Raw genomic sequence first — 18805 nt, 5'->3', positions numbered from 1 at the left:
TCATATGATGGAGAGATAAGTTGTCGTAAACGAATCACCACTGGTGTTCCACAGGGAAGCAATATTGGACCCCTGCTATTTCTTGTATACACAGGATTTTGTTTTTACGCGATTTTTTTTCGCTCGTGTTTTTGATCGTGTGACTTCAATTTACCACCAAAATCTTTGCAACATGTTTCAAAAAATCCAGAATAAATCAAAGTGCAAAATTGAAAAAATGTAAATCGTGTAAAAACAAAATCCAGTGTATATAAATGATATAACGAAAATTGGACTTATTGGCACTCCCAGGCTGTTTGCAGACGATACTGCTTTATTCTATCCTAATGTTGATCCAAGATCAGTTATTTCAAATATGAGTAATGACCTGCAAACCCTCCAGATATATTTTCCGACAGCCTACTTTCACTCAACCTGCAGAAAACAAAATACATGATTTTCGATCCCCACGAAAATCTCTTCCAATTCTACCGGAACTCATGCTTGGGAATGTTATAATCGATAATGTACAGGCTTTTAAATACCTTGGTATCCTTTTAGATTGTACCTTATCCTGGGATCAACACATTAAAAAAATTGCTGGAAAAGTTTCGTCTATGTGCGGAGTCTTGAAACGTATTAGTAGTTTCGTCCCGCGAAAAGTTATGCTTTTGCTCTATTTCGCTCATATTCATTCTCATTTGAATTACATGATAATAGTCTGGGGTAGAGCCTGTAAATCCAAACTAAAAACTACAAACACTACAAAATCGTTGTATTAAGATAATTTTTAATCTACCTCTATTGTATCCAACCATAGGGCTATACACTGATTTTCCACACAAAATACTGCCGTTACAAGGTATGTGTGAGGAGCAAACATTACTAATGGTTCATAATATATTACATAACCCAATCGGAATTCATAATATAACTTTAGAGGTTGTACCCCAAATACGTAACACAAGACAGAGTAATCATTTAGCTATGTCTCGTGCACATTCAAGTTTTGGTCAGAAAAGGTTTACTTTCGCAGGTCCTGCCAAGTATAATAATTTACCCAGAGATATTCAATTGATAACCAATCGTTTATCCTTCAAAGCCAACATAAAACGTCTCTTAAGAACTAACTTACCTCAATTATTAATATAAACTCTTCATTTCCTCATCGTTATCTCTTTATTAACAGTCCGTCACCAACATTTACATAAACTAATTCGTAATTATTACTTTAAGTATATTATCTTGTTTAATTGTTTTTCATTTGTGCTTCTTTAAAGGGATGCTTAATCCACTAGAGGCACGATTTTTTTGTATAAATAGTAATTATTCTCTCATTTGTAGATTTGTATTTTGAATTAAATTATTCTCAGCCAAAATTGAATTAGTGTAGATTTTTTTAAATTTTGTTGCCGCGTTTTGCTTTATGGCTGAGAATTGAGTGTCCATTACCAGGAGGCTCATCCAGAGCCTTTTGGTGTGGGGGAGAGCGGAGGGTCACTCAAAAAAAAAAAAAAAAAGAAGAACTGTTCGGTTATTATTTTACAGATTTTTTGTAATTTTTTCCATTGTTCAACTGTCAAAATAACCGAAAATCAGTAAAATTATTTACCGAACAGTTCTGCTGTTGAGATTTCGGTAAAATTTTACCGAATTCGACGATTTATTTTAAGTGTGTATGATGATTCAAATGGATGATTCATTTTTTTTTAATCTTTATTAAAGTGAGTCATCCAAGGATGTTAATGATCATTCAGTAATTTACGTTCGATCATTTAGTAGTTTGTCAATAACACATTCCAGAAGCTGAATTTCAAAATATGTTGTATGGTGGACTTGTAGTGCGAAGGTTTTCCAACAACTTTGCCTAATGGTTCGTTATTAGAATTCAACTAATAACGGAGTTAGAGCGCTAGTTGCAGTTTTAAGTTACTGCATGATTGGAATTTTGTTATCATTTAGTCTAAGTTACTGAAACTATAGCTATAACTCCGTTACTAGTGGAATTCAAACAACGACCCATTAGGCAGAGTTGTAGAAAAACCTTCGCACTAGAAGTCCACCATACAACATAATTTGAAATTCAGCTTCTGAAATCGGTTATTGACAAACTACTAAATGATCGAACGCAAATTACTGAATGATCGTTAACATCCTTGGAGTCATCCATGAGTTTTTAGGTGCTGAGTTGGGTGCGTTTCAACTCACGCTTGATTTGAATCGTCCATGAGTTTTGAGATTTTGAGTTTTTACCAACACTGGTTAAGACAGGCTTATCTCAGAGTTACGTTAAAAATTTCAATTAAAATAATTTGAGAATACATTCAACTTCTTGCATTTCTTATGGGATTTCTTCAGAAATGTTATTATGTAATTCTTTCGAGAATATCTTCTGGAAACGCATCGTGAAATCCACCCGAAAATGGCAACAATTCATTCAAAAACTTCTACAGTGATTTAAACAAGGAATTTATTTACGAATTTCTACAGATTTTTTTGGGAATTCCTACAGGAAATCCATTGAGAAATGAATCAGAAATTTAATTGAAACTAATTTACACATTAATTCATCCCAAAATTACTATACGGATTTAAATCAGAAATTCTTTCGCCAATTTCTTCAAGAACTTCTTCAAAAAACTCCCTCAGAATTTATGAATAATAAGAATTTTCTGGGTATTTCCGGAAGAATTCCTGGGCTAAAAATTATATGTGATTTTCGAAACGAGTTCGGTGGGAATTTCTGGACAGTTTCTAAAGTTATTTATGAAGAGTTCCTGGAGAATTTCTGGAGGAATTCTCCAGGAAGAATTTGAGGAGAAATTCCTAGAGAAAAAACTAGTGGGCATTCTACGGAACTATTTGTAAAAAAAACAAACGGAGAGATTTCTGGACTTCACAGACATTTTTTAAGAGAATTTGGAGGAATTGCTTCAGAAACTTCCGAAAAAAAACCTTGCAGGAATCTCCGTAGGAATTATCTGAGAGACTTCCGGACGAGCTCCCTTAGTAATTTCTGATAAAATTCCTGAAGAAAAATTCCAAAGAAGTTCTTGAAGAAACTTTACGAGGAATTTTGAATAAACTTTTGTAGGAATTAAGGGTAGAACTCTTGTTGGAAGGACTTTCCGAGGAATGCCTGGAGAAACTTCCCAGAGAATTCCTGGAGAATCTTCCCAGCAAATTTCCGGTGAAACCTTCGGAATAATTTCTGGAAAAACATCCGGAGGTATTCCTTGAGCACCTTCTAAAGGAAATCGTCGAGAAGCTTCCAGACGAATTGTTAGAAATATTTCAAGAGGAATCCTTGGTGGAACTTCCGAAGGAATTGCCGGAAGAACTTCGGGATGAATACCTGGAGAAACTCTTGGAGGAATTCCTGGAGAAGCTTCCGGAGGAATTTTTGAAGGAACTTCTGGATGAATTCCTGGAGGACCTTGCGATGGAATTCCTGGAGGAACTTCCGGAAAACTTCTTTAAGGGACATTTTTAGGAATCCCTGGAGCAATTTGTTGGAACTTTTATAGGAATTCGTGGAGAAGCTTCCCGAAGAATCCTTGAAGGAGCATCTCAGATAATTTCTGGAGGAACTTCCCAACTAACTCCTGGTGGAAATTGCGAAAGAATTCCTTGATGATATTCCGGTGGAATCCGTGGAGGAACTTCCGGAGTAATTCCTGGAGGAACTTCCGAAAGAAACCCTGGTGGAACTTCCCGAGGAACTCATGGAGGAACTTCCCGAGGAATTCCTGGAGGTACTTCCTGAGGAACTTCCCGAGTAATTCCTGGATTCCTGGAGGAAAGTCCCGAGAAATTCCTAGAGGAACGTCCCGAAGAATTCCTAGAGAAAGTTTCCGAGGAATTCCTGGAGGAAATTCCGGAGGAATTCCTGAAGGAACTTCCGAAGGAATTTCTGGAGGTAGTTCCGGAGGAATTCCTGGTGAAACTTCTGGAGGAATTCCTGGATGAACTTCCGGAGAAATACGTGGAGTAACTTTCGGAGGAATTCCTGGAGGAACTTCCCAAGGAATTCTTAGAGGACCTTCTCAAGGAGTTCCTGGAGGAACTTCCCAAGGAATTCCTGGAGGAACTTCCCAATGAATTCCTGGAGGAACTTCCCAAGGAATTCCTGGAAGAACTTCCCAAAGAATTCCTGGGGGAACTTCCCGAGGAATTCCTGGAGAGACTTCCGGAGGAATTTGAGGAACTCCTGTAGGAACTTCCGGAGGAACTTCTGAAGGAACTTTCGGATGAATTCCTAGAAGATCTTTTGGATGAAGTTTTGGAGCAATTTTAGGAGGAATTCCTGAAGGAACTTCCGGAGAAACTCCTGAAGGAATGTTCAAAGGAGTTTATTGATGAACTTCTCAACGAACTCGTTGAGAAATTTCTGAACAAACTACGGAGAATTTTAGACGTTCGAAATCAGTTCACGCCGATCAACGCCGCCGCGCCGCCGATTACTAACGGCGTGACGCCGCCGCCGCTGGCTGAAAATTATCTATCACGCCGCCGCCCGTCTGTTTGTTTGTGATTCATAGTTCATCACTGATATGTATTCAAAGGGTAACTACTATGCTCTCATTCCAAAACACCCGCAGGAGATTCCAATTCCATGTCCGCTTTCAGATTATTTTTAAAACCGGGCTTGCAATGCATTAGACTACACGTGCTGGGACACATAAGAATCTTGGTTGCCTGGGGGAAGTGCGACCACTTCTTGATCAATTACGAATCCTGGCCTGGGACATGTCAAACCTTATGGCATTCAAACAATGTTGGTGTTATTCAGAAGTTTTGAAAAATCGTTTTTGACGTTGGACAACGTCTTACCCGTAGGTACTGGGTGTTAAATCAGAATCAACCAATCCCGTTCATGTATTGCCAACACGGACATCAGAATCGAATGTAAGTTATGGGTCCCACCGTTTCATTTTCTTCGGGTATGAAAAGGCCCATGATTTGCGCTCGCGCGTCATTTTTGTACGTTGATCCACAGTGAGTGGTCACGGAGAGCGGGAACGGAGAACGCACAGAACGATGACGTTGGTTGTGGTCCCAGCATCTATGGCGATTTTTTTTTTTTTTTTTTTTTTTTTAACTAATTTTATTTGCTAATTATCTAATACATGCATTCATCTCTTAGACTAGGTGTTCCGTGTTTTCTTAACACTATCATCCTTATTTGCTATGTTACGCTTTTAGTTATTATTAATACATTTCAATTGCCTCTAGCAGTTAGAATTTTTTCCTCTGGTTGAATTGAACCATGTAGGAATTACAATGTTTTCTACTTAAACTAAACTTAACCTATTTTATACTAAGAGTACAAGGAGTTAATCGTTGCAATAGAAGATTGCAACGATTTTTGTCTAAAATTGGAAATTATTTTGTTGGACATTTGTTGCAATGTCTCAATATTAGAAATTCTATGAAGTTCATTGGTACTATACCATGGAGGCAACTTCAGAATCATTTTCAAAATTTTATTTTGAATCCTCTGGAGTGCCTTTTTTTCTGGTATTGCAGCAACTAGTCCATATTGGCACAGCATACAACATGGCAGATCTAAAAAATTGTTTGTAAATCAAAAGTTTGTTCTTAAGACAAAGTTTTGATTTTCTGTTTATAAGTGGATATAGGCACTTAATATATTTGTTACATTTGGCTTGAAGGCCTTCAATGTGATTTTTAAAAGTTAATTTTTGATCTAGCAGAAGTCCTAAATATTTAGCTTCGCTAGACCAATTAATTGGAACTCCATTCATAGTGACAATATGTCTGCTAGAAGGTTTCAAATAAGAAGCTCTCGGCTTATGTGGGAAAATTATAAGCTGAGTTTTGGAAGCATTCGGGGAAATTTTCCATTTTTGCAAGTAAGTGGAGAAAATATCCAAACTTTTTTTGCAATCTACTACAAATGACACGAAGGCTTCGCCCTTTGGCTGAAAGGCCCGTGTCATCTGCAAACAAAGATTTTTGACACCCTGGTGGTAAATCAGGTAAGTCAGAAGTAAAAATGTTATACAATATGGGCCCCAGTATGCTGCCTTGGGGGACACCAGCCCTTACAGGTAATCTATCAGATTTAGTATTCTGATAGTTTACCTGCAGTGAGCGATCTGATAAATAATTTTGGATCAGTTTAATGATGTACAGAGGAAAATTAAAATTCATCAATTTTACAATCAAACCTTCATGCCAAACACTGTCAAATGCTTTCTCTATATCAAGAAGAGCAACTCCAGTCGAATATCCTTCAGATTTGTTGAGCCGAATTAAGTTCGTAACTCTTAATAACTGATGAGTGGTTGAATGCCCATGGCGAAAACCAAATTGCTCATCAGCAAAAATAGAATTGTCATTAATATGAACCATCATTCTATTTAAAATAATCTTTTCAAACAGTTTGCTTATTGAAGAAAGCAAACTGATTGGGCGATAACTAGAAGCATCAGCTGGATTTTGTCCGGCTTCAAAATTGGAACAACTTTGGCGTTTTTCCATTTATCTGGAAAGTATGCCAATTGAAAACATTTGTTAAATAAATTAACCAAAAGGATAAAGAGCTCTCAGGAAGTTTTTTGATAATTATGTAGAAAATACTATCATCACCTGGGGCTTTCATATTTTAAATTTTCTAGTAATAGACCTCACTCCATCCAAATTAGTTCCTAACGAAGGATCAAAACATTCTCTTGATTGAGAATGTCTTCGAAGCTCCGTGTAACTTGATCCTCAATTGGACTAGTGAGACCTAGACTAAAATTATGGGCACTCTCGAACTGCTGAGCAAGTTTTTGAGCCTTTTCGCCATTTGTTAATAAAATTTTATTTCCCTCTTTAAGCGCTGGAATAGGCTTTTGAGGTTTTTAAGAATTTTGTTAATTTCAAAAGGGTTTCGAACTGGGATCCAACTTCGAGACATTATTCTCAAAGTTGGTATTTCTCAGAATAGCGAAACGTTTTTAATTTCATTTGCAAATCTCGCCAAATAACTTTCAACGCGGGATCGCGAGTTCTTTAGTATTGCCTTCTTCTCACATTTTTAAGACGGATCAGTAGCTGAAGATCGTCGTCAATAATAATGGAGTTGAATTTAACTTCACATTTCGGAATTGCAATGCCTCTGGCTTCGACAATTAAATTTGTCAAAGATACGAGAGCATTGTCAATATCACTTTTGGTATCGAGAGGAATATCAACATCAAAATTCCTATCGATATACGTTTTATATAAATCCCAATCAGCTCTATGATAATTAAAAGTAGAGCTGATTGGATTATAAATGGCTTCTTGTGAGATTTCAAACGTCACAGGAAGGTGATCAGAGTCAAAGTCAGCATGAGTTACCAATTGGCCACACAGCTGACTTGAATCCGTTAAAACTAAATCAATTGTAGAAGGATTTCGACTGGAAGAAAAACAAGTAGGGCCATTGGGATATTGAATAGTATAATATCCCGCAGAACAATCTTCAAATAAAATTTTACCATTGGAATTGCTTTGTGCATTATTCCATGAACGGTGTTTGGCATTGAAGTCACCAATTACGAAGAATTTTGATTTGTTGCGAGTCAGAATTTGAAGATCAGCTTTCAACAAATTCTTTTGCTGCCCATTGCATTGAAAAGGCAAGTAGGCTGCAATGAAGGAAAATTGTCCAAAATTTGTTTCAACAGAAACTCCCAAGGTTTCAAAAACTTTGGTTTCAAACGAAGAAAATAATTTATGTTTGATACGTCTATTAATGACAATGGCGATCCCACCACAGGCGCTGTCAAGACGATCATTTCTGTAGATAAAATAATTTGGATCTCTTTTAATGGAGAGTCCTGGTTTTAAATACGTTTCAGTTATAATGGCTATATGCACATTATGAACTGAAAGGAAGTTGAATAATTCATTTTCCTTACCCTTTAGAGAGCGGGCATTCCAATTTAGAACTTTCACACAATTATTTGGATCCATTGAAACAGAGTCCGATAACAATTTTTGTGTGTACTTTATACCAACCTGAACAGCTTCAGGAATGGTATTTGCTTTGAACATTGCATAATCATGTGATGCAATTGTTCAGTTAAAAAATAAAAATCGGAAGCAGTCATGCTACCTGAATCGGCAACATGACCGTTATTTTCCGTTGGGACATGGGTTTATACCTCATTTTGAGAAGAGAAATTTTGTCTACCAGCAGCGATGTTTGCATACGTAGGTACATTGGAAAAATTGGAATTTACTGAAGTGCTTGCTACCCGTTGACGAGCGGCAAAATTTGTTTGTGAATTGTGGTGGGTATGAATTGCTCGACCGGTAACCGGTTTCGAAATTTGAGCGTTTGAAAAATTTCTACCCGTCGAATCTGGGATCCGATTGGAATTTCCCGTCATCAATTTTGCACGGGAATTCAAAACTTTTTTGCGTGAAGGGCATTCCCAGAAATTGGATTTATGATTGCCCCCACAGTTTGCGCACTTAAATTTATTGGAATCTTCTCTCACAGGACATGCGTCCTTGGCGTGAGAGGTTCCACCACAAATCATGCATTTAGCATCCATGTGACAATGTTTGGTTCCATGACCCCACTTTTGGCACTTACGGCACTGGGTAGGGTTTTGAAAATTTCCCCCAGGCCTGCGGAAATGTTCCCATGTAACACGGACATGAGACATAATACAGGCCTTTTCCAAACTTTTCATATTATTTAGTTCACTTTTGTTAAAATGAACTAAATAAAATTCTTGAGAAATGCCCCTCTGGGAAGTACCAGAATGGGATTTCTTTTTCATCTTAATTACTTGGACTGGTGAAAATCCAAGTAATTGAGAAATTTCAATTTTAATCTCATCCAGTGATTTATCATCACTGGGGAGACCTTTCAAGACGACTTTGAATAATCGCTCAGTTTTGTCGTCGTATGTGAAGAATTTATGGCGCTTCTCAGTTAAATAGTGAAGAAGACGTTTGCGATCGTCAAAGGATCCCGGCAAAACGCGGCAGTCACCCTTCCTAGCAATCTGAAATGAAACCTTGATCCTGAAGGTTACTCAAAATCTCATTCCGGAAGCCAGAAAACTCGGCAACAGATACCACAATTGGCGGAATCCTTTGCTTTTTCGCATGAATCGAATCACCTGGGCTAGAGGTAGATTCGATTTGCTCAAATTCATCATTAATCAAATCGAACTGATTGCTCAGTTCGATTGGAAAAATTATTTCCGATATTAGAGTTCGAAGGAATATCTGAATTCTCCAGCTTCCTTCTATTTTTCCGCGCTTGGGCAGGACGGTCTTGAAACCTTGTTTCTTTGAAGGAAGTGGAGAATTCAGAGACTCCTTCCTCTTGTTTTTGTTAATACTCATTGCTGAGCGTGGAGACGTGACCTTCTAAGAGGTTTTTTCCCAGAACGGTGTCCCTGCAGGATTACCACCGCTTGTCGGAATTTTACTTCCGCAAACGGGTCCAACGTAAAACGAAGGCACGGGTCCTTGCAAAGATCGTAACGGGATCAGTGGGTACAAATAGCGCTAAGAAGCACCGTTGAAATTAAAATAGCTTCGGGTAGTATTAAAAACTTCCTTCCGCAAAGAGAGAAAGAACCGCACAGCACGAAAGCACGATGCGGTCTGAGCATCTATGGCGATGATTTCTGCATCTGTAGCGGTTTAGCGGCAAACTATCGAGTAGCTATCGTCGACTTCAGTCGCATTCCAGTGAAATTTTCTTGCATGGTTGTGAATCTGGTTTTGTACAGGACCAATAAATCGGTTCTTCTCAGGACCATCATTCTATACAAGGGAGGATTGAGGCGAGAAGAATTTCATTCAAATTGCAAATTAACCGCTTGGCTACGCCAGAAAGTTGCCGTCCGTAGCAGAATCACCAGCACGCGTCGGAGGGAGATGCTACAAATATCTATTCGAATGGATCATCAGTGGCAGCCAAGGGAAATTTTCTCAAGATTCTTAATTGATTTTGTTGCAGTTTGTGATTGGGAAAGCTGATTATTGAAAATTAATTGGTTCTCCAGGATCACAATTTTGTGGAGGCGAAAATTTAGCCGCGACGAATTTTGTTCAAATTCATTTCGCCTCAAATTGTGGCTTAAGAGCTGCTTTCACTGATGGTAGTCAATCCTTAAAAGTGCAGACTAGACGACCGCACGACCCACACCATCGGTGGGAATTAAATTTCCGATGCCGAAAATTGAATGCCGATGATGGGACCGCGGTCTGCTCTTCGCCGCATCTCGAACGAAATGGTTCTCACGCGCGGAATAGCCTCTTTATTGTAATCAATAAAGTCAACCCTATAGCCACGCGCTTTTAATGAGTGTTACGGTTACACAATATTTGCACTCATACCGATCAATAAAGAGGCGGGCCTAATGGGCCTTCTTTATTGATTATAAGAAAACTGCTTTGCCCCGCGCGCGTGGCATTTCATTTGAAATGTCGCGGAGAGCGGATAGCGGTATCAGCATCGGCCGTCGTCAACAGCTGTTGGCGATTCGAAAGATACATTATAAAAAATTAATCAGTTCTTCTCAGGACCACCATTCTATACAAAAGAAGATTGAACGAGACGAATTTGTTCAAAGTACGTCGTCAGAAAGGTGCCGTCCGTAACAGAATTACGAGCGCACATCGTAGGGAGGTGCTACAAATATTTATTTGAAGCATTTATTCGTGGAGCTTTCTGGTTTTAGTGTTACGGTAGTTATTTTATTACTGTGCAACAACGTCGCGGCAGCTATCCTAATGCGATATCGAGGGAGTGCCTTCCACTCAAGGTAAGGCTTCTTAAGACGGAATGTATTTGCAGTAAAACACCAATCCAAACAAATTTCACTAAAAAAAAGGAATTTTTGGAGGAAGCTAAAGATCAACCTAATTTTGACGTGAATATTTCCCAATTTACAACATGTTTGACCAAAATGTGTCTCAGATACTCATACTTTAACCATACTCATATTTTAACCAACAAAACAACAATACTTTAGGTAACACTAAAATCATAACCATAATACAATTATATTGTGTTACAATAATATCCTTACGTGGTCCAACATCTATTGTGCGGTCGTGACTTGTACACAACCCTTCTGAAGCTGGTCGTGGGCTCGAATGTGCCCGTTGGTTATACCTCGTTAGGCATAAAAACGTTAGACTTAAGTACGTCAGGCATAATGGACGTTAGGCATAACGTTTTTTTTTTCTTCTTTATTATTATGATTTTTTATTAGCTCTAAGCTCATCACGTAAACGGATGTTAGGCATAAAATTACTCAAAGAACATCCCTTGACATAAATAAGGCAGAATAATGGCAAACATCCATAATGCCTAAACATGCATAAACTTCGCAGCCTCCCGCGGAATGGTAGTCCGAAGCACCTTCTTTCCCCGCAAAAATATCCACAAGGCCACATGGAGATCACCTAACCAAAAAACGGAAAACCAAATCGACCACGTTCTAATCGACGGTAAATTCTTCTCCGACATCACGAACGTCCGCACTTACCGCAGTGCGAATATTGAATCCGACCACTACCTCGTTGCAGTTTGCCTGCGCTCAAAACTCTCGACGGTGTACAACACGCGTCGAAGTCGGACGCCGCGGCTTAATATTGGGCGGCTACAAGACGGTAGACTAGCCCAAGAATACGCGCAGCAGCTGGAAGTGGCACTCCCAACGGAAGAGCAGCTAGGCGCAGCGTCTCTTGAAGATGGCTGGAGAGATATTCGATCCGCCATTGGTAGCACCGCAACCGCTGCACTTGGCACGGTGCCCCGGATCGGAGAAACGACTGGTATGACGGCGAATGTGAGCAGTTAGTAGAAGAGAAGAATGCAGCATGGGCGAGATTGCTGCAACACCGCACGAGGGCGAATGAGGCACGATATAAACAGGCGCGGAACAGACAAAACTCGATTTTCCGGAGGAAAAAGCGTCAGCAGGAAGATCGAGACCGTGAAGAGACGGAGCAACTGTACCGCACTAATAACACACGAAAGTTCTATGAGAAGTTGAACCGTTCACGTAAGGGCCACGTGCCACAGCCTGATATGTGCAAGGACATAAACGGGAACCTTCTTACGAACGAGCGTGAGGTGATCCAAAAGGTGGCGGCAGCACTACGAAGAACACCTGAATGGCGATGTGGCAGACGAAGATGGCGGTATGGTGATGGACCTGGGGAACGCGCGCAGGACATAATTCTACCGGCCCCGGATCTCCAGGAAATCCAGGAGGAGATTGGCCGGCTGAAGATTAACATATTCCCTGGGGTTGACCAACTACCAGGTGAGCTATTTAAACACGGTGGTGAAGCACTGGCTAGATCGCTGCACTGGGTCATTACCAAGATTTGGGAGGAGGAAGTTTTGCCGCAGGAGTGGATGGAAGGTGTCGTGTGTCCCATCTACAAAAGGGCGATAAGCTGGATTGTAGCAACTACCGTGCAATCACATTGCTGAACGCCGCCTACAAGGTACTTTCCCAAATTTTATGCCGTCGACTAGCACCAATTGCAAGGGAGTTCGTGGGGCAGTACCAGGCGGGTTTTATAGGCGAACGCTCCACCACGGACCAGGTGTTCGCCATTCGCCAAGTACTGCAGAAGTGCCGCGAATACAACGTGCCCACACATCATCTATTCATCGACTTCAAAGCCGCATATGATACAATCGATCGGGACCAGCTATGGCAGCTAATGCACGAAAACGGATTTCCGGATAAACTGACACGGTTGATCAAAGCGACGATGGATCGGGTGATGTGCGTAGTTCGAGTTTCAGGGGCATTCTCAGGTCCCTTCGAAACGCGCAGAGTGTTACGGCAAGGTGATGGTCTTTCGTGTCTGCTATTCAACATCGTTTTGGAAGGGTAATACGAAGAGCAGGGATTAACACGAGTGGCACAATTTTCAATAAGTCCGTCCAGCTATTTGGCTTCGCCGACGACATAGATATTATGGCACGTAACTTTGAGAAGATGGAGGAAGCCTACATCAGACTGAAGAGGGAAGCCAAGCGGATCGGACTAGTCATCAACACGTCGAAGACGAAGTACATGATAGGAAGAGGTTCAAGAGAAGACAATGTGAGCCACCCACCGCGAGTTGGCATCGGTGGTGATGAAATTGAGGTGGTAGAAGAATTTGTGTACTTGGGCTCACTGGTGACTGCCGAAAATGATACCAGCAGAGAAATTCGGAGGCGTATAGTGGCTGGAAATCGTGCATACTTTGGACTCCGCAAGACGCTTCGATCGAATAGAGTTCGCCGCCGTACCAAACTGACCATTTACAAAACGCTCATTAGACCGGTAGTCCTCTACGGACACGAGACCTGGACGATGCTCGTGGAGGACCAACGCGCACTCAGGTTTTCGAAAGGAAAGTGCTGCGTACCATCTATGGTGGGGTGCAGATGGCGGACGGTACATGGAGGAGGCGAATGAACCACGAGTTGCATCAGCTGTTGGGAGAACCATCCATCGTTCACACCGCGAAAATCGGACGACTGCGGTGGGCCGGGCACGTAGCCAGAATGTCGGACAATAACCCGGTGAAAATGGTTCTCGACAACGATCCGACGGGCACAAGAAGGCGAGGTGCGCAGCGGGCAAGGTGGATCGATCAGGTGGAAGATGACTTGCGGACCCTCCGTAGACTGCGTGGCTGGCGACGTGTTGCCATGGACCGAGCCGAATGGAGAAGACTCTTACATACCGCACAGGCCACTTCGGCCTTAGTCTGAATAAATAAATAATACCATAATGCCTAATGTAAATTATGCCTAACGTCGTGGACCCGTGCCCGTTACGTGTAGGTATAATAGAAGTCGCTACACATCCGTTCATCATCTACAGGAAAGCTTACTTGGATGTCCATTTCGATGCTTCCATTTTATACAATATAAAAGGTGAATCCTTTGGGTTGCGGTGGACGGATTAGCTTCCGAGTCGCAGAAGATGAATCCAAATAGAATTGATGACTTGTAGGGCTTGACTTCGCGGATGAGTAGAAAGAACCAACCCAGAAGCCTACGACATGAAGGAAACCTATTGGATTAGGTCCAATGCTTTGGTTCCATAGGTCCATAGCTCTGGTTCCTATTCTACGTTGCGTGTGGCCCAATAAAATGACATCGTTGGTCACTGGCACAGTCCTGGTTCTACTTATTTCTTTTCGTGCGCACATCACAAGCACAATCACTTTTTCGGAGGAAAGTAGGGTACAATAGCTATAGTTATAAAAGCCACTTGTAAAACCAAGAATCGATACTAGCCGTCTGAGCTTCGTTTCCTACAAAACTGGAATTGACCCCAAGTTTCGTGAAGTAGCTCTTAACAATCAAACCTGGCTCAAAAATTAATTTTATTTCGCGAAATTGAAAACAACAGCTTAAAAACATGTGTTTTCCTCTGCTGAATACGCCAACCATCACAATTTCGCTCGAGGCAGGCCCGTCCAAGTTTACAACGCCCTTATCCGGAATAAATTTAGAAAGTTAACCATTATCAACGAAGCTACATCATTAGCAGTGAAGAAGCCTCTAGCCGACTCATCACAGTCGAGCCAATCCAGTCAGCGACCCACAGCCGTCACGGTTCTGTGTTTGAGTTCGACAAAGGGGCCTCCGTACTTCCCTCGTATGCAAGTATGCGCCCGTACGTATTAAAACTTATCTGTCTGATCAATTTCTTGGTTCCTACGCCATCCATGGCACCTGCATGGCACTGCCAAAAATAATGGAGAAAATAGGTCAGGTGGAACTTACGTGGTGTTTCAACATCATACTATAGACCAGCGGTTCTCAACCTGGGGAACATGTACCCCTGGGCGTATCTTCACCGAGCCCAGGGGGTACCTCGGATAAAAATGCGCAATAGCGGATGATTTACAATTTTAATCAAAACTTATTGATAAAGCTTTGATAATTTTGTATTTCTTTATTACAAAACTTTGTCTTGTACATAATATGCATGGCGATCAGTACATCATGGACTGTTGAATCCTGTCCTGTTTTCCTGTTTAAAACAGAATGTTGAATAATATGTTAAGCATATGCTTCTTAACTGAAAACTAGATTCTACAGATTCGGGAGCTTTTATTTGAGAGATATGAAAGCTCAGGTCGAAAAGCTCAGTTGCTTCGTTGCAGGAAAATTGGAAGCATCATTCAACGCTTCTCGGAAGCCTGCTTTCAAGAGACTTGGAAGCCTCCTTTCAAGAGGCTCGGAAGCATCCTTTTAAGAGGCTTGGAAGCCTCCTTTCAAGAGGCTTGGAAGCCTCCTTTCAAGAGGCTTGGAAGCCTCCTTTCAAGAGGCTTGGAAGCCTCCTTTCAAGAGGCTTGGAAGCCTCCTTTCAAGAGGCTTGGAAGCCTCCTTTCAAAAGGCTCTGAAGCCTCCTTTCGAGAGGCTCGGAAGACTCTTTTCGAGAGGCTCGAAAGGCTCTTTTCAAGAGGCTCGAAAGACTCTTTTCGAGAAGCTCGAAAGTCTCTTTCCGAGAGGTTTGAAAGACTCTTTTCGAGAGGCTCGAAAGACTCCTTTCGAGAGGCTCGAAAGACTCCTTTCGAGAGGCTCGAAAGACTCCTTTCGAGAGGCTCGAAAGACTCCTTTCGAGAGGCTCGAAAGACTCCTTTCGAGAGGCCCGAAAGACTCTTTTTGAGAGGCCTAAAGCCTCTTTCGAGAGGCTTAAAAGACTCTTTCGAGAGGTTTGAAAGCTTGTTTTCCTCACTCTCCCGATCCTTACCAGAGCTTGTCGTGCTTGGGGAATTACGTGTACCATCCGTCCCAGAGTTTCGGGTCGTAGAACAGCTGTTTGCCGATCGACTCACTCACATTCTTTCTGTTCCGTGTCAGTGAAGATCTACTGATTATCAGTCTTGGCGTCTCTTCCAAAATGGCGCCCTTTATGTCCACATGGAAGACTAGAAGCTTCTTCAATGGACGAGAAACGAGTGACTTCAGAGCCCAATTAGGTCTTGATTTGGATAGAAACGTAGTTTAGTGCTCGTTGACGAGAAGGGGACCCAGGTCCGAACTCGTTGGCCACTGTCCGGGTTTCACTTGTTTCGTCCCGTAGACACTTGACAAGCACAATCACTGATACACGAAGGGAGGGGGGTCTATAAGATCACTCTACTCGATGGAAAGGCCCACGCGAAAGCCTCTTGAACACCGTCAGAAACTCTATCGTGCACTTCCGGTAACTATTCGTGACGACGGACCAACGCTGACTACCTTCCAGCCTTCGTTTTTCTCCGGCTCTTCCCAACTCCGTTCTTTTCTGCCTTCTTTAGTTGCTTTCTTGGAAGTGTGGTGTCGCATGAATGTTTTGATCCCAACGAGATGGGAGGATCTTTTAATCTATACTCTCAGTCGAGGGGTGCTTTTTTATTGTAGATACAATTTTGAATTAATTGTTTTTTTTTTACAAATTGTGTGTCAAATTAAGCAATTAGTCCAAATTAGATTATAATATTTTCCGAAACTGCTCTAGCCCAGATATTTGAATGCTCTCCACTTTGTGACGGCTTTTGCACGGTAACAGCCTGCCAGTCTACTTTCGCCTCTAATTTTATCATGAACATGTACGTCTAAGTTTGAAAGATGATATTAACATTTCCATAATCATTGTACAAAGCGTAATACGCAGAAGTAATACCTCGTCTCATTAGTTATAATTTTTTTTTATTCAAAATAACATTCTATAAAGTCAGTTACATGCCTTTTGATTGTTTGTACTTCTCATAAAAGAACCTACCAACAGTCACATCTTCTGTAGCCATTCCAATTGACTGAAAAACGCTAATGCCACCGGCTGGGGCTGTTTTCGTTCCCAAGATGACCTCCCCTATTTCGCCGACGATGGTGGACCTCAAATTTGCCAACTCAACTTTTGCACCTATCGAGTAATCGATAAACACATTGCACTCATCATAGATATCCTGAGCTAACTCAGCATGGTGCGAACGACCTGCTCCGACGGCTAAAATTGGAAGAATGTTTAAAGTGTGCATTGTATATGATCTAAATGGTTAAATTATACGAACTATTGATGTGTACATTTGGTTTGAGGAAGCGTTTAAAAACCAAAGGAGATGAAGTACTTGTGGCAGTCACAATTATATCACAATCTTTGCAGCATTCTTCGACTGAGTCATAAACTGCGACTTTAACACCCGAGTTAATAGTGCTGGGTGCCAAGTTGCGGAGCTTTTCCATTAACTTTTCGCTACGAGCTTTCGTTCGATTCCATAACTTGATTTTGGAGAACTTATGAGTGTTCAAAAACCCAATCGCATGATACTCGCCCTGAAATATTATGTTGAGTCAATAGTAGAATCATGTACTTATTATTGATACGAGCATATACCGACCTGCGTTCCTGTTCCAATGATACCAAGCACCAGATTTGATGCGTTGGGAATTCTTGACAAGAAAACCTGTTCCGTGGCTACGATGGATGCTGCAGCTGTTCTCAAACCAGTAATGTAATTAGCTTCCAAAGTGGCCTGCAGTTTTCCGGTGATGTCGTCGAAAAGAAATATGTTTCCATTGATGTCCGGCAGGGGTGGGCGGCGATTAGGATTGTCCCCAAAGCTTGTGATCAGTTTGCATGCTAGAGTCGAAGAGGTTGTAGCACTTGGGTCTGCCTTAAAGACTCTATGATTTCCAACAAATCCTGGCATGCAAAGGAGTACACCTTCAACAGAATAATAAATACAATATTTTAATCCAGTGTTGAGTGGAATAGATTTAATGTAATTTGTTACATAAAGAATGTTGGTACCAAATACGCTCTCTGGTATCTGTCACTTCAATTTTCTGCCAACGATGGTGAGATACCAACTACATAATCCACATTATCATTATTTTATACCTCCACTTACCTGCACCGGCATGGACGAACGTTCGCGCAGGTTGGGAACTGTATGGGTAACCACCTGATTTGTCTGTATTGGACACTGACAGGAACGCTTGTTCCAGTGCATGTAAAATCTCTGTCCAATTTGTGAACGCTCTTAATTCATCCTCACTGATAAAAACTGGTTGATTTGAAGCCTAATATAATAAAAGATAGTGAACAGTACAATAATTAGCTTTGTGGGACCGATACTATCATCAGCTTTCGATTTTACCATTGAGAAAATTCTCCTGAAAATAGAAATCGGAGAATGGAATTTTACGAACTGATTTCCCTGAATACACAGATGTGACTACTCTCGCTGGTAATAGCGACCGAGAGCATTTGGGGTGGACGTTTAGAGAGACTTTGATAACATAAATAATACGAAAGCCACAAATAGGCTATGCTCTGCGGTTGACGGTCCGCTTATAAATGATTTGTTATTATCTTACGCAGTAGCATTACTTCAGAACTGCATTATAAAAAAAACTTTAAAGAAAAGGCGAATTGATTTATCAGAACTGCATATTCATTTTAATAGTTTACATGCTTTGCGTGGAGTTCTACGGAGTAAGACTTACCACACTGTGCTCCAATTCTTACAATTCTTGTTAATACTTATAAGAGATGGTTGAAACACTATAAAACGATAATAATTTGCTTTTGGATGGCTTATCTATTCTTCACTTTATTTCTCTAAGCTTAATAGCTTATGTACTGATGCATGTTCAATGAGCATGATGATGACCGTACACTTCGTAGTTGCTACTCCGTGGTTGACCAGAAGAGTAATTGCTTACCGGCCTCCAGGGCGACCACATAACTTCCTTTTTTAAAATTCCCGCATTATCCCAACGTTTTCCCGATATTATTTGGAAAATTTCCGACACAAATTTTTGAGGTTTAAA

The 18805-nt window shown here is 41.0% G+C and overlaps 1 protein-coding gene across 2 annotated transcripts; it reads right to left on the bottom strand.

Moving 5' to 3' along the window:
* Positions 1-16638: 16638 nt before the first annotated feature.
* LOC134219518 (ketimine reductase mu-crystallin) lies at positions 16639-18285 on the bottom strand. 2 transcript variants are annotated; one of them, XM_062698263.1, is made up of 5 exons: positions 18130-18285; positions 17881-18052; positions 17368-17693; positions 17041-17302; positions 16641-16976 (listed from the first exon to the last, which is right to left on the bottom strand). In XM_062698263.1, exons 1-5 carry the CDS (start codon positions 18130-18132, stop codon positions 16708-16710), a joined length of 1032 nt encoding a protein of 343 aa, XP_062554247.1. In that variant the 5' UTR covers positions 18133-18285; the 3' UTR covers positions 16641-16707. The 2 variants fall into 2 exon arrangements, with proteins under 2 accessions (XP_062554248.1, XP_062554247.1); XM_062698264.1 differs by lacking the exons at positions 17881-18052; positions 18130-18285 and adding an exon at positions 17764-17875 and having other exon boundaries at positions 16639-16976.
* Positions 18286-18805: the final 520 nt, after the last annotated feature.

This window comes from Armigeres subalbatus, chromosome 3 (assembly GCF_024139115.2).
Source record: "Armigeres subalbatus isolate Guangzhou_Male chromosome 3, GZ_Asu_2, whole genome shotgun sequence".
Classification (NCBI taxonomy): Eukaryota; Metazoa; Arthropoda; class Insecta; order Diptera; family Culicidae; genus Armigeres; species Armigeres subalbatus.
This window is presented reverse-complemented; position numbering and strand designations above follow the sequence as displayed.

Bases quoted from the DNA above. Each gene is read 5' to 3' on its own strand.
- LOC134219518 (XM_062698263.1), bottom strand. The intron at 17,694-17,880 runs GTAAGTGGAGGT...ATTCTGTTGAAG, and splicing joins GTTCGTCCATGCCGGTGCAG to GTGTACTCCTTTGCATGCCA. The intron at 16,977-17,040 runs GTTCGTATAATT...TTCCAATTTTAG, and splicing joins ACCAAATGTACACATCAATA to CCGTCGGAGCAGGTCGTTCG.